The sequence below is a fragment of the Trachurus japonicus genome, chromosome 8 (genome assembly GCF_045865225.1).
Source record: "Trachurus japonicus isolate A0001 chromosome 8, Traja_1.0".
Lineage (NCBI taxonomy): Eukaryota > Metazoa > Chordata > Actinopteri > Carangiformes > Carangidae > Trachurus > Trachurus japonicus.
This window is the reverse complement of record NC_140914.1, coordinates 18,102,184-18,116,622: the sequence shown is the minus strand read 5'-3', so window position 1 is coordinate 18,116,622 and position 14,439 is coordinate 18,102,184. Positions and strand designations below refer to the sequence as shown.

Genomic DNA, 14,439 nt, shown 5'->3' with positions numbered 1-14,439 from the left:
ACAAACGCACACACACACACACAAGTCTGAGCAGACAATTTCAGAGCAGATGAGGCGTTGCTCATTTGAAAACAGACTGTAGTAATTAGTGTTAGGAAGGAGGGAGAAAATGGTATGCACTTTAGTAAAAATTGTTTGTAAAATATCAATTTGTTGTTTTTGTTGGGCAGTGATGAAAAAAGTAGTGAGGAGGGGAAAAAAATGAGAACGTGGATGATGCTAAAACTAGAAAACACGGAGCAGGGTGTAATCTTATTGGGTCTCCTTTTATCTCTCTCCAAATGAAAATCCAAATTTCCAGAAACTGTAACCTGCATGCAAATGCTGTATGTTCTTCTTGTTATTCTCTTCTTACACTCTTATGACTTGTTACTGTATGCTTTGGCCACTACAGTGCTGTAGGTTGTTGTCCTGGCTCTGAAAAGGTTAAGCTCATATAGGATGTTTCAGAGCAACTCGTTTCTTAGTTACATGTGCGTAAATGACTGCTTGGGCTGATTGCAGATCTGTAGCTTGTTACGGCTGACTACATGAGAGAGCTGGGATCATGCAGCATTCGTCATATCAAGAGTTATTGTAATTTCAAGTTTTTGACTTGTGAATGGTGTTAATTGTAATCCTAAATGGGAAAGTCTGATATTGAAATTGATATTTATTATGGTGACATAACTGATAGCTAAAGGTCTTCTATGCTAAAGAAGAGAGTTGCAGTTGCTTTATATACCCAGATCTCATAGCAAAGCATTAAGCATGTCTTCTCAGCCATCCACCCACACACACACACACACACACACACAGGACATAGGGCCAGACAGAGACAAAGAAGCCTGTCAGTGGGGGGCTAAAATCTGCAGTGGATTACCAATAGATGACAGATCTCCTGTGTTGCCTCCCTCTCTCTCTCTCACACACACACACACACACATACTCCATCATTTCATATGTTGGATCACTGCAGCACTTGGTCAGTGGGAGTAGGCACTGAATATTTTTTCGTCTACCTGCTGCGCTGGCACCATTTTTCTCCGGATAGAGGTTGAAAAATGCTTGATTAGACATGTTTTCCTGTCATCTCTAAAACAGCCCACACCACCTGGCAGGGGAAAGGAGAAAAAAAACCAAGCTACGTTTGATTTCGTCTTTACTCAGCATGCACGCGTGAAAAGAGAGTTGCTGACTTGCCCTCATCAGCTTCACCCCCCAAAGGTGACATGGAAGGGGTTATTATCGCGATGGGTTTCTCTCACTGAGTTTGTCTCTACTGCCCCCTCTCTGCAGTCTGCCTTTGTGACACTGTGTCTTGGTGTGTGTGTGTGTGTGTGTGTGTGTGTGTGTGTGTGTGAGAGAGAGAGAGAAAAAGAGATAGAAAAGAAGAAAAGAGGAGTGCCTATGCAGTCTGGGCCACAGCTGTTGTGGTGTTCACCCCTCCTTCCTTCCCTCCCTCCTCTCTCTCTCTCTCCCTCCCATCTTTCTCTAATATAACCCTCCACTGTGCAGGTCTAAGCTCATGAAAGAGCATTAAAACTGCCAAGTCAGCGCAAACTGAGGCCACATAGGCATGCAGTTCAGTTTCATCACTCACACACACACTCACACACACACACACACACACACACACACACACACACACACACACACACATCGAAACTACAGTATGAACAGTGCATTCCCCTAATCACACACTCCTTCACATAAAGGGGCTTTTATTATCAAGGACACTCACTGCTAAAAGGGAGTGTGTGTACATAACTAGGAGGGGGAACTTTTTTGAGTGTGTGTGTGTGTGTGTCTCAAACCTGCTACATTCAAAATTCTAAGGAGCTTCCTCTCTGACAGGAAATTGCCTTCTACATCCCGGTGACCATGGAAACTAAAGTCTGTAATGCCCGTCAGTCAGGTTTATGTTACATAGTTCGCACAGTGAAAATTGAATTTGGGGAAGAAACATAATACAAAACTCATATATGGCCAAAAAGCTTCAACATAAATGTAGTTAGAAGCACTTCCTTGTTGAAAAGGAGCTTGAACTTTAGATTTTCTTTCTGTTTCTTGCAAATCTTCCATAGAGGATAACTTATTCAAGTGAAGGCTGTTATTATGTCCGACCCAGGGCAAAAATAAGGGGGAAATTTTCAGATCTGCGATCTACCTGTGCGTCTTGATTATCTATACGTGATAAGGGGTCTTGATAATGGCTTATTTGAATGATAACAAGGTGCAGTTACAGGTGCTTTGAGGTCACATCTTACTGCACTCCCTTTGCACAGTATCTTTCATCCCCTGCCACTATGCACCCTGAAAACAAAACATGAAAAACCCCATCAGAGCCCTCCTGGTGTTGGGTGGGAAAGAAAAAATTACAATAGCTGCAATGTAAAATGTGCACAGGTAGCTACAGTAAGTGACATGGAAAAGAAAAGGAGGGGGAGGTAATTTTCTTTTGTCAGTGGCTTGGTTTTGTTTAAGGAAAATAGGGAGAAACGGGGGAGGAGGAGGGAAAATAATGCACTGCTCCGTCCTCAGGTACAATCCACACTAATGGAGTGGTGGAAGAGGAGGAGAGGAGGGAGGTGGGGGGTAAAGGAGGGTGGAGAGGGAGGATGTGCGTATATGTGGCTGTGGTTTAGCTGAGTGTGAGAAAGCAGAGCAGTTACACAGCAGGTTATTTCAGGTGTGGCTACACTCTACGTGTGTGTGTGTGTGTGTGTGTGTGTGTGTGTGTGTGTGTGTGTGTGTGTGTGTGTGTGTGTGTGTGTGTGTGTATATGAGAGATAATATCATTAAATCCTACTGACAGACAGATGGAGAGAAAGATGGACACAAAGGGGGCTACAGTATAGCAGTCCCTGACTCGGATCTATGGCTTGGTTGGCAGAGATTCACCTCTCCTAGATGTACGTGTGTGTGTTTGTGTGTGTGTGTGTGTGTGTGTGTGTGTGTGTGTGTGTGTGTGTGTGTGTGTGTGTGTGTGTGTGTGTTTGCTGAGAGGATGACAGCAGGATGTGAGCAAAAAAAAAAAAAGTCTCATCCAGCTTCCCCCTCAGCAGCCTTGTCCACACAGACTTTGGTCTCATGCGTCAGCTTGTGTCCTACAAAGGGCCGCTGAGATGAGTTTCACGCTGCAGGAAAAAAAAAAGAAAGAAAGATGAAAGCTGAGGAGATCTGCATAGACGGGAGCGGAGATGTCTCAAATCAAAGGACAGCAGCCTTAAAAAAAAAATTAAAAAAAAGGACATCTGAGTAGAAAAATCAAGGGTCAGTGTGGAGATATGATTTTAAATTGCCCTCTGAATCTTTGTTACATTACTGTTTGTAACATCATCTCCCTCCTGAGGAGTCAGGACTCAGGGACAGATGATACAAGGGAGGAGCTGCAGGACGTTACATGAATTCTCATGTTCAGCCTTCTCATTTTTGAGCTCAGGATGAATATTATTATCAGCCCTCCAATACGTTTAAGATGATTTATTATTATTATTATTATTATCCAACTTCTGATTGTTCCTCTCATCTAAACTTACAGATGTGAAATAGAAGAATACAAAGAGATCAAACTAAGAAGAAATTGACGGCTTTGACTAAAAACACCATTTCCTGTTGATGTTGTGTTTAATGTCTCCTTGTAACCATTGTCTTTCAGGCAGACACGGGAGCAGGAAACCCCTCCAGACTTCTTCTACTTCTCTGACTTCGAGAGGCACAACGCTGAGATCGCTGCTTTTCACTTGGACAGGTGAGTTTTTTCTCCCGCACACCTCCCATCCACACACACACACACACATACACAACAACCAAAAAAAACTATTGTGCTGTGTGAAATTTCTCAGCGAGTCACCTCGTTCCTGTTAAGAATGCGTTTTTCGAATCATCCCTCACACTCTGTTCCAGGAAAGAATGACAAGTCACACATGTTCGTTCACACAGACAGCGACATTTTAACCCCTATTATAAACCGGAGGTGCGCCATAATGGATTTAAGCTGTGAAAATTTGAATAGGATTAAGTACATGAGGGATTAGATAACACACAGCGAGCTGGGAACATCTCCTCTACTTGCTGCTGAGGATATTGATTTCTCCATGATCCTTTCACTCTAAGGACTTAAAAAAAAAGAAAGAAAAAAAAAAGACTTCTCAACAGAGACGAGTGCTAGGAAAAGTCAAATATGATGGTTTGGGATTCTGGGGGAGGATGATAAATGGACCACTGGTCGTCTTTGGGTCTTTGGAGGGCATAGTAATTAGTTCACACACACACTCTCTCTCTCTCTTTCTGGCTGCCTGTTCTGTGAGGTCAGTGGCATGTGTTTGTGTGGGCAGGAAAATAGAGCCAAACAGGAAATCACAGACACACCATTACCACAGAGGTATTAGGGGAGGAGTGAGGGGGGGGGATAACCCTAGAAAGCAGTTTGTTTTTGTTTGCGTGCACCATGCAGGGCTGCTTGTGAATCAGAGGAAATCAGGCATGCAGAGGAGGATGTTTTTTTTTGCTCAGCTTAAAGTTTCTTTTATTTGATTTCTAATTCCAGACTGTCGTAATGAAATGTACTTAAAATATCCTGAAGATTTGTAACATCGCCGCTAAATCTAAATCTCACTGTTCTTCGTGCCATCGTACCATCTGTCGTGAACTCCTTGTGACTCTGGGGTGTGTTTGTACTAAGCAGGGTGCACAGAAATAGACGTCCGAGTGTGCTCTCACAGCCCCCTTCCCCCGTCTTCTACACACACACACACACTCATGCACACACACTCACAGGTGCTCCTTTGTCACCAGGGCCCAACGTGACGGTGCAGTTTGCTGCTCCTGAATGCTGTCCTCTGTAGGCTTAAGTTTCGCCAACTGTGTTCCACTCAGCCAGTCTGTCTGTGTGTCTGCCTGCTCCCAGGAGGCTTAGTCGGAGTCTCACACTGGTCCGGGGTCATTTGGACACAAAACATACAGTGAGACAGGCTAAACAGAGGCTGAGGACGTATCACGTTCCGACACAGGAGCGTAAGAAAAGAATGAGAGCGAGTGAACAGAGGGACTAGAAGTGGAGAGGCAGAGTGAACCTGCTCTGTACCATCTGAACATACAGTGAGCAGCGGGTTAGAGCAGATCATAGTTACCGCATCGTGTTGGCGAGACAGACACTTGAAAATGTCCTTGTTTAGCTCATAAGTAGATGTTGAGTAGCAGTAAATGCTGTTTTTGGTGTCAATCACACAAGCAGACACAGCACACTGTAAAGATGATTCATTAGTTATACGTTTTCTGTGCAGAAACCGTACAGATCAAGTTCTATATTGACAAATTTGATGGGAAATCGCCCAACGTTATTTTTCTGTGAAGAAACTGATCCAGGTGTCCCACTTTTTCTACAGGCTGTCTTTGTTTAGACCATCTTTGACATGTGATGTCTGCTATTTTACTGCAGATAAGATGAGAATGAGCTGGTACAGCTGGTTTTTAGACAGTAGTTTCATATTGATCTTCCAATCTGCAACTATGGCAACACTGATGTCAAGGGCGAACGACACAAACTCACATGAACAGCACAAGTTCAGATCAAACCATGCGTAAAAAAAAAAGTCCCTTTTTTCGCTTTAAACTGTCTGATGTTTAAAATGTTATGTAATCCGATTTCCTCTCCTCTCCTCTCTGGCTTCAGGATCCTTGACTTCCGAAGAGTTCCCCCGGTGGCAGGACGTCTCGTCAATATGACAAGGGAGATCAGAGATGTGACACGCGATAAGAAGCTGTGGAGTACCTTCTTCATCTCACCAGGTAGTGACTCTGCCAGCCTCTGCAGTTCAGCACAGCTTGATCGCTGCTGAGGTTCAGCCTTTTTTTAAGACAGAGCGCAAGACAACAGGATCTCTCCGGCTTCACTTTTAAGACACTGCTGCTCTGCTGTTACGACCCCTTAGAGGTTTTTAGCCCCAAAATGAGAGTCCTCAAACATAAACAGCTCAGCCATAGTGTTGCAGTGAAGAAGAGAAATGCTTTATTTGTCATATAATCCTTTTGATTGGCCTCAATCCACAAGATGACAACAAAACAAGAACAGAAGACTGATGGACTAGTCAAAAGAAACAAAAGAAGGGAAGCCACAAAGGATCTGGTGTCTTCCCTCTGACCTAACATAAGAAACACAACTCTAAACAAATAAAACCATTAAAATAGGACTACCAGATCCATCAATCTAAATATAAAAACCAAAATGCATCTAACACAGCGCACAACCATTGAGAACTCCAAAATAGCAGTGGCTGAATTTATAGTATAAGGTCCTCCCACCATTAAGCCGAGAACTGGATAACCTAAGTAAAAGAGAAACAGAGAAATGATGAAACATATGGCCTCTAACCAGCAGGAGGGGGGAATTTAACATACGCATTACACACACAGTGGGTTACGCATGCGTATGTGTATTTATGTCCTGGTGAAAATAGCAACAGTGCAGCACGTGTGACAGACATAAAGCCAAAGCCAAAAGTCACCAGGGGATGGTACTGTAAGTCGGGTTACTCCCAAAAGCATCAACTAACTGTATAACTTCATACGTAACATTAACAAATGATGAATGAACTGAATTTGTCTCAAACAAATCTTCAGGACATCAGATCTTAAAATGACAGGGTAATTTAAACCATGAATATCATTACTTTGTTCTGTACATCATTTGTCACAGAGGAGTAGCTGCCCACAGAGGTTTACATTTTCTCAAAGATGTCAACATTAAAGCAGCTTTTTAATTAAAACCATAGCGATGCAGAGTTACTGTAAATTACCTGCTTTGGTTTGAAGAATCTCAAGGACAAGTGTACCAGATTTGCTGAAAACAACACAAATAAAATGTAAAATTGAAAAGAAAATGCTTTCATCTGTATGTACATCATGTCAGTGGGAAGATGTGTGAATAGAGGATAGGGGAGGATCTCTGTCTGAGCAGGGACAACACTGCTGGGTCAGCACTCGCTCTCTTGTCTCTGTGTTGAACCCTGAACCTGAGATTAGAAAACCATCCTGTTTTTTCATTGTCTAATTACTCTCTCGTTCACATTCAGCCAAAGTAGGAAAACCTCCTCTTGCTCCTCCTCTCTGACAGCGTGTTGGCTTTTTCCCCCTCTACAGCCAATAACGTCTGCTTCTATGGAGAATGCTCTTATTACTGCTCCACTGAGCATGCTCTGTGCGGAAAACCAGACCAGATCGAAGGATCATTAGCAGCCTTCCTGCCAGACCTGAACCTGGCCAAGCGGAAGACCTGGAGAAACCCCTGGAGACGCTCCTACCACAAACGCAAGAAAGCAGAGTAAGGAAAAGACGCTGGTGAACCATGAATCTGTCAGCACTGACACACTTCACCTTATTGATCTGTGCTGATTATATAATCATCTACATTTCTTGTAATCAATATTTAACTGATGACATTTTAAAACACTTTTTTGTATTCTCAGGTGGGAGGTGGACCCAGATTACTGTGATGAGGTGAAACAGACCCCCCCATACGATCACGGCACTCGACTGCTGGACATCATGGACATGACCATCTTTGACTTCTTAATGGGTACGCGGCAATTACTTTAGGTGTAGCATTGTGTATAAATGTATGAATGTGTCTCTTTTAAACTGACTCATCAACAACAGCATCCTCGCCTCATGCTGTATTTCTTCACTGTTTTCCTCCTCTCTCTCTGTGCAGGTAATATGGATCGTCATCATTATGAAACCTTCGAGAAGTTTGGGAACGAAACTTTCATCATTCACCTCGACAACGGAAGAGGGTAAAGATAGTCTTCTGCTTTTTTTCTTTTTTTTTAAAAAAAGCTTTGGTCCTAGCAACAAGTTGAATGTTTGATCCACTGTACTGAAAATAGTCACACTGACGTCATACAGTGACTCAGGTGTTCATCAGAAATTTGATTAACTAATTCAAATCCGTCAGCTCACCTTAAATATAGAGTTTGAAAGGTTTGAAAAGGTTTGAACAGCCGTCTAAAACCTAAAATTGTTTGTGTCCTTTGAACCTGTAGGTTTGGAAAACACTCCCATGATGAACTGTCCATCCTGGTGCCGCTCAGCCAGTGCTGCAGGTCAGACCTTTGGATTTCTCTCAGTTTACAACTTTGTTATTTCCAACTCTTTTCTTTTTTTGTCCTGTTCACCACAGAATGAAATGTAGCCTATTGTCTAGTCATCAATCTTGGAGGATAAGTCTATCTATATGTATTTGATAAGCCACTGACAGCTAGCTCCTCCATCATGCCTTTGATACACAAGAAATAATAATCAAAGTCTCTATTTAAATCACAATTTAAGTATGAACTCTTGTTTCTCAGAAGTGCAAATAAATGAAAATATATTAATATAACTCATGACTGGCATGATTTTAGTGACATTATGACAAAACGTACCAGATTTACCTTTATATCAGATTTGCAAATTTGCTTGTTAGTGAACTTTACAACTAAGGAGCAAATTGCATTTAAGAAACTTCCACACATGGAAGTCAGATTCCCACCTCCCAAATGGTAGACAGGTTCTGTAGATGAATACTTTAGATGTGGCAGACCTATTTGGCCGAGATGGATACCCTGACAACTCCTATAACTAATAGCAGAGCTGGTGTAGCAAGCATTGTTTGTCAGGACACGATACATTGCCACTTCTTTTCTTTTCTTCTGTTCTGTTAAAGCAGAAGTAAGTGATATATTTGTGTTAATATAAGTCTTAAATAGTTATATCTTCCGACAGCAATCACTTACATAGAGTGTTTGGACCGAAACACGGGTCTGTCAGTCACTCTGCTCTGCTCTGAGCCGAAGAGAAAACATTTATCGTATCCTACAGTTTTTATCCAATGAGGAGAGAGAACAGCATGCAGGGCTGTGTGTGCAGCCAAGGGACGCCGTGAATGTGGCGACGTAGGGACGAGGACTGTTATGGTGCGTTCAAGGAAACTCGTATTTTTCCGACCGTGAAGTCGTACCAGTTCGATCTGGTACGACTTCACGGTCGGAAGTTACGAGTGGCCGTTATAGTGACTTTCACCGGTAAAACAGGTCGGAAAAACACGAGTGGGTTGCCTGGAATGCTACAAAGTCGTAAGTTGTGACTTGAAGCTGTAATTTACGATTTCAAAAGCCTGCCTGGAACGCAGCATTAGCGAAAACGACCGGACCACTTACTTCTGCTTTAAGCTTTTGTGGGTTTATGTATGTTTTGTTAAACTGAAAATCTGAAAATAAGATATTCTAAATATACAGTATATATTAAAAAAATGTTTTTCAAGCCTACAGCGAACAGTGATCATTCTGATATTAGTTACGTGTGAAATGATGAATTCGGTTTTCTTTCCTTCCCATGTTTTCCAGGCTGAGGAAGTCCACGTACCTGCGTCTCCAGCTGCTGGCCAAAGAGGAGTACCAGCTGAGCGCCCTGATGGAGGAGTCTCTGCTGCGCGACCGCCTGTCCCCTGTCCTCATCCAGCCTCACCTCCAGGCCATGGACCGCAGGCTCCGGCTGGTGCTGCAGGTCCTCGCGGGGTGCGTGGAGAAAGAAGGCTACGTTAACGTCGTGGAGGAGGATTTAATCGGAGACACAGCGACCCATAGGAGCCCAGGTCACAGGTAGTGAGGGCGACGCTCGAAGGTGACAGGGACCACCAATGACACATGGACAATGGACCACGCCTGTGGCTGTCTGGCCAATGGGATCGGACCAGAAATCCCACCTCTGATATCAAGCTGAATTCAGTGAATTCCAAGACTTGCCATCATTGCCTCTATGGAACCTGCTTTGAAGTGTTTATAGAAGAAACAGATACAATGACAGACTGTGCTCACACAGACACTTTGTATTTGTTCAATACAGATGTATTTTTGTTTTACCAGATGTTGTATAACACATAAAGGAACCACTGCTGTGCTCAGATTTTTGTCCTGTTTGTTTTGGATATGGAGGGTATCAGCTCGTTTTTATGTGTTTTATTATAATAGTGCATAACCAAATGACAACTTAACACTGACTGGGCGTCTCATGGTCAGACAATAAGCTTTACCAGTTTTCGTGACACATAAAAAGGTTGGGAAAGCGAAAGCGTGTGGACGTTGGCAAAGATTGTGATCCTTTTGAAAAATGTAGTTTTAACCCTCTGCAGTCGACTACATCAACAGGAAAAGCTAAGTCAGGCCTGGATGAACAAATTGCAACCAGGGGAGAAAAAGAGTTTCAGGATAGTGAGTTCTGTTTCTCTGTCTTCATAGGCATTTTGTCTGCACACAGACTTGGAACAGACCGACTGAAAATGTCATTACATAGTTTGAACGGCATTAAATCTGAGTTCAAGTGTATTTCACACTATAGTTCAATCTGTATCTTCACTTTGCCTTGTTCCAATTTTGTGTCTTGTTTTTGTTTTTTTCTTTCCCAACTCCCCAGCGAGTTCACCTTGCACTACATGCAGTACAAAAGCAGAACACTAAAATATTATTTCCAAACCAAAAATACTCTAAATGTAACGAGTCCACATTGATGTGCTGGTTCATGGTTATTACATGGTTTGTCAGTTCATTCAAGTGCACTACAATTGTTACCCTCCTCGTCTACAGTTTGTATGTCTTTCATTTTTTGAAATTTCTCATCCAAATGACTATTTATTGCTGCGTTACAAAGAGTGAAAGTGGTTTAATGAGTTCAAGATTATAGTTTTGCTTCATGTTGCTTTATACATTGGAATATTTAGCATTTGGATACTATTTAAATTGACATTCCTTTGGGTAATATTTTATGTTCAGGTGAGATGATAGACAAACAACTACGCTGTTTGATTTTGGACATTAAGTTGTTGAAGTGGTGCCAGTGCAATTTTCACTTTCTTCCTTAAGAGTCCCGTGCATTGGCTAACCCAGAACCTGTGCAATGACAGAAATGGAGTACTTGAATGTTTTTTGGGGTGGTTGTCAGTGTGGATTCATTAAACTAAAAAAAAACCTGGGAGCTGGACTCAAGTCTGCTTGGGGGTGACAAAGGGGTTAAAACGCCTCATCCCGCCACAGCTGTTTTCATAATGGCAGTGTAAATACCTATAAATACTTTGAAGACCTAACAAGCTGCACCGCACAGTGATTTGCTTCTGTTTTCTGCTATTGCATTGTTACTGTGAAGATCTGTTTACTAAATGATTAAAGTGTGCAATAAAAACAAAAGTGAGGGCAAAATGCTGTGTGTGTGTGTGGGTGGCTGCAGGCAGATGAACCCTTTCTTTCTTGATTTTCTGCATGGGTGGAGGTGAATATGTGTGTTGGTTTCAGAGGGGTGAGGACTAAGAACATTAAGCACTACATAAAAGGTTGCATTTAGTGAAGAGCATTTAACCTTTTTTGTCAAACTCACCAGTCAGTGTACAGCCTTAAAATAACAGCATAAAACCCTGCATGCACCTTGACCTTTACCAGCCAGCATATAGCAGGAATCGCTCTAACATGTGGGCAGCTCTCACGCATACTCCAACCATGCAGTCTGTGCGAGGTAAAACATGCAGCTTGAGCTGAAAGTTGACAAAGTGAGTCAGATCTTACACATACTGTATATTGGATACCAATGCAGATTTCAATGGCCTTTATAGCTCCAGATTGTGATGACAGTGAATATAATTTCTCAGTTAAAGTACATCCATTAGGCTCAAAGTTAAATGTCTTACAGATGCAAACCACTCAGTATGAGTCAGTCCTGTACGCACTCCTACACAAACTGCACTTGTGCAGGTCAAGCCAATATTTCTTTGTTATTTAAGTGTTCAAAAATTCATTTTCTCTCATATTCTATTCTGATAACTGACTCATGAATCAATCTGTCTCAGGACATAAATATATATCCTTCTATATTATCTTCTCTGATTTTCCTTTAATGTGAGTCTAAAAGAACTGAATTGAAGTGATCATTTGAAATAGAAAGTACTTCAATGCTGACAATGAATGTAGATTGTAACATCCTTATAGTTTGATGTTACATACTTAAGTGTAAGGCTTTTAAGGAAAAGATCTGTATCCATAGATAGGCCTATAGACAATCTTAAAGAGCAGTGTTTGCTCCAGCAGCTCAGCACGTGCTGCCTGGCTTCTAATGGAAGCAGCCGGGGAGCTCGCGGCGCTGTCCATGGTACTGAAAAGGAAACAAAGGCCTTTCTCTCTCCGTGTCAAAAAAAAAAGAAAGAAAGAAAAGAAGAAAAAGAAAGAAAGAAAGAAAAAAGCAGACCGTCACCACATGTGCTAAATCCATGGTGCGAGACGAGTTCCCAGGCCAGCATGTGTCTGTGGCGCTGTCCGTGGTACTTGAGAGGGCACAGCCGAAGCAGCACCACGGACAGCGCCGGTGTGTTCATCCGAGGTGATAAGGAGGAGCCGGGGGGTGAGGTTGAGGTGTGACGGAGGCGGTGAAGACGGTGAGAACATAGCTGCTGCTGGTATTTGTGGTGGTTATTTTAAGTTGAACTGTATTTATAGAATTAAATCTGTTCCTCCTTTGAGTGAGGTAAAGGCACAGGAGGGAAGAGAAGAGAAGGCTGCCCTTCAATTGCAACAATGTGTTATTGAGTTGATGTGTTTAAATCTAGATATTTATATCAACTATTTCGCAGATGTAGACAAACTTTCTCAACACTACAGTCTTTATTTATGCTTTGTTCACAGTAAACTGAGCTGTGTGTCCATCTTCTACCAGGAGAGGGAGCGAGTGCTCCACGTCTCTACCTGTGGAGCCGCTGCAACATGAAGCTGTGGCGGGCCAAATCCACTAGGTGGCGCTCAAGCCTCGCGCTCATGTTGGACAAAGTTGCACGTGCGTTACAGAGATGACGTTGCCTGAGTTAGGGTTATAGCCAGTGAATCATTTTTAACGCCTCGGTGTAATCAGCTGATTTTTCGAGCTTTGTCGGTACCAGCCTTTCAAAACTGTCACTTATACAGAGGGAAATGAGACTTTAATGATATAATTAGGCCTACAAACCGTCCACGTGAAAGAGCTGATGTGATTTTTTTTAGAGGAAAAAGGGAAAAACAAAAAAAAAAAAAAGTTTAAGCGTAGAAATGTAATCAGTCTACAAGGTTGCTGCACAATTAGTACACACTAGACTGAAACACCATAACAAAAGCGACCATTATAGTTTTGTTATTATGTTTTCATTCATGCGGTACATAGCCTATTTCTCAACATTTTCCCCAAAACGTTTATTTCATTCATATTTTTATTCCACCTGACCTTAGAAAATAGGAATAAAACAGCCTAGACACTAGTCCCGGTCACTCCCACTTGGCCCAGATGTTGTTTACCATCCACAGCCACAGACAGACCAGACCACCCCACGTCCTCTCACCTCATTCAGTATGGCAGCCTCTCCTGCCTAGTAACAGTATCCAACACCACTGTCCTCTCGTCTCTATGGCAACAGAGAGCAAACCCCCCCTTCCTTCCCTGCCTCCCACTGATCCAAAGGTGTGCGTGGCTGAGTCCTCGACGACCCTGACCCTTACACCTACCCCCCACTCCCCCACCAGAGAACTTAAATTATGCCTGAGTTGGCAACACACATTTCTTGCGAACGGCAGCGCCGCAGCGAACAGACACTTTTACTTCTATAACCGATATTAAAGTGATAGAGTTTTGAAAAATACAAAATTATAATGTTACACATAGAGCTTCTTAAACCCAGAAATGAGGACCCTGGCCTGCATCATGAGGACTAACCTACTAAATCCTTATTACGTTTCCCTGAAATTACATCATAAGGCAAAAAAACACGATTTTGATTATGGTCTAAATAAATTGTTGACTACAGTGAACACGCCTCTCGTTATTTCAGAAGGCGTCAACACCCATCTCGCTCATATATAGGCCCATCTGAGTGGAAAACACATCACTACCCTCACGCACGCCCCCGCCAACTGTGTGTGTTGTGCGTGTGTGCGTCAGAGCGCGTATGGCGAGCTGAGATGAGAGCAGCTTTTCAAACGCTTCTTCAGAGGCAGTCGTTTTTAACCCCTGTCCGTCTCGACTGATGTGAGCGCTGTAGGCTTCACTCAGATCCGCGCTGATCAAAACAAACGCACCCCCGAGGGAGGAGAGCGCTCGCCGAAACGTGTTTTTCTTTTGGGTACACGGGTGCACGATGACGAATAACCTATTCATAGCCCCCCCCCCCCCTCTCCTCCTGCATCTGGTGGCACTGATCCCTCCAAACTGTCCAACAATCATCATGTTTCATAAAAGGACTATGAACTAAATTGTGTCGTGTCTTTTAAGGCCGACTCTGCAGGAAACAAGGTGAAGGCCTGTCTGCCTCATCCTCATTTCCTCTGCTCTGATTGTTGTCACTGGGAACTTTACAAGCTGAGCTCATTCTCATCTCGGAGGAGACGGTGCAGTGTCCCTCTCTGAAAAGCAAACCCCTCT

At 42.8% G+C, this 14,439-nt stretch overlaps 1 protein-coding gene across 1 annotated transcript in view; it reads left to right on the top strand.

The window, feature by feature from the left end:
* fam20ca (FAM20C golgi associated secretory pathway kinase a) overlaps positions 1–11,210 on the top strand; it is a 38,664-nt gene extending 27,454 nt beyond the window's left edge. Inside the window, exons 4-10 of the mRNA XM_085784356.1 lie at positions 3,641–3,733; positions 5,657–5,772; positions 7,123–7,303; positions 7,449–7,558; positions 7,694–7,775; positions 8,025–8,084; positions 9,366–11,210. Of these exons, the coding sequence (XP_085640482.1) occupies positions 3,641–3,733; positions 5,657–5,772; positions 7,123–7,303; positions 7,449–7,558; positions 7,694–7,775; positions 8,025–8,084; positions 9,366–9,624 (901 nt within the window). The 3' untranslated portion in view covers positions 9,625–11,210. The remainder of the gene's footprint in view (positions 1–3,640; positions 3,734–5,656; positions 5,773–7,122; positions 7,304–7,448; positions 7,559–7,693; positions 7,776–8,024; positions 8,085–9,365) is intronic.
* Positions 11,211–14,439: the final 3,229 nt, after the last annotated feature.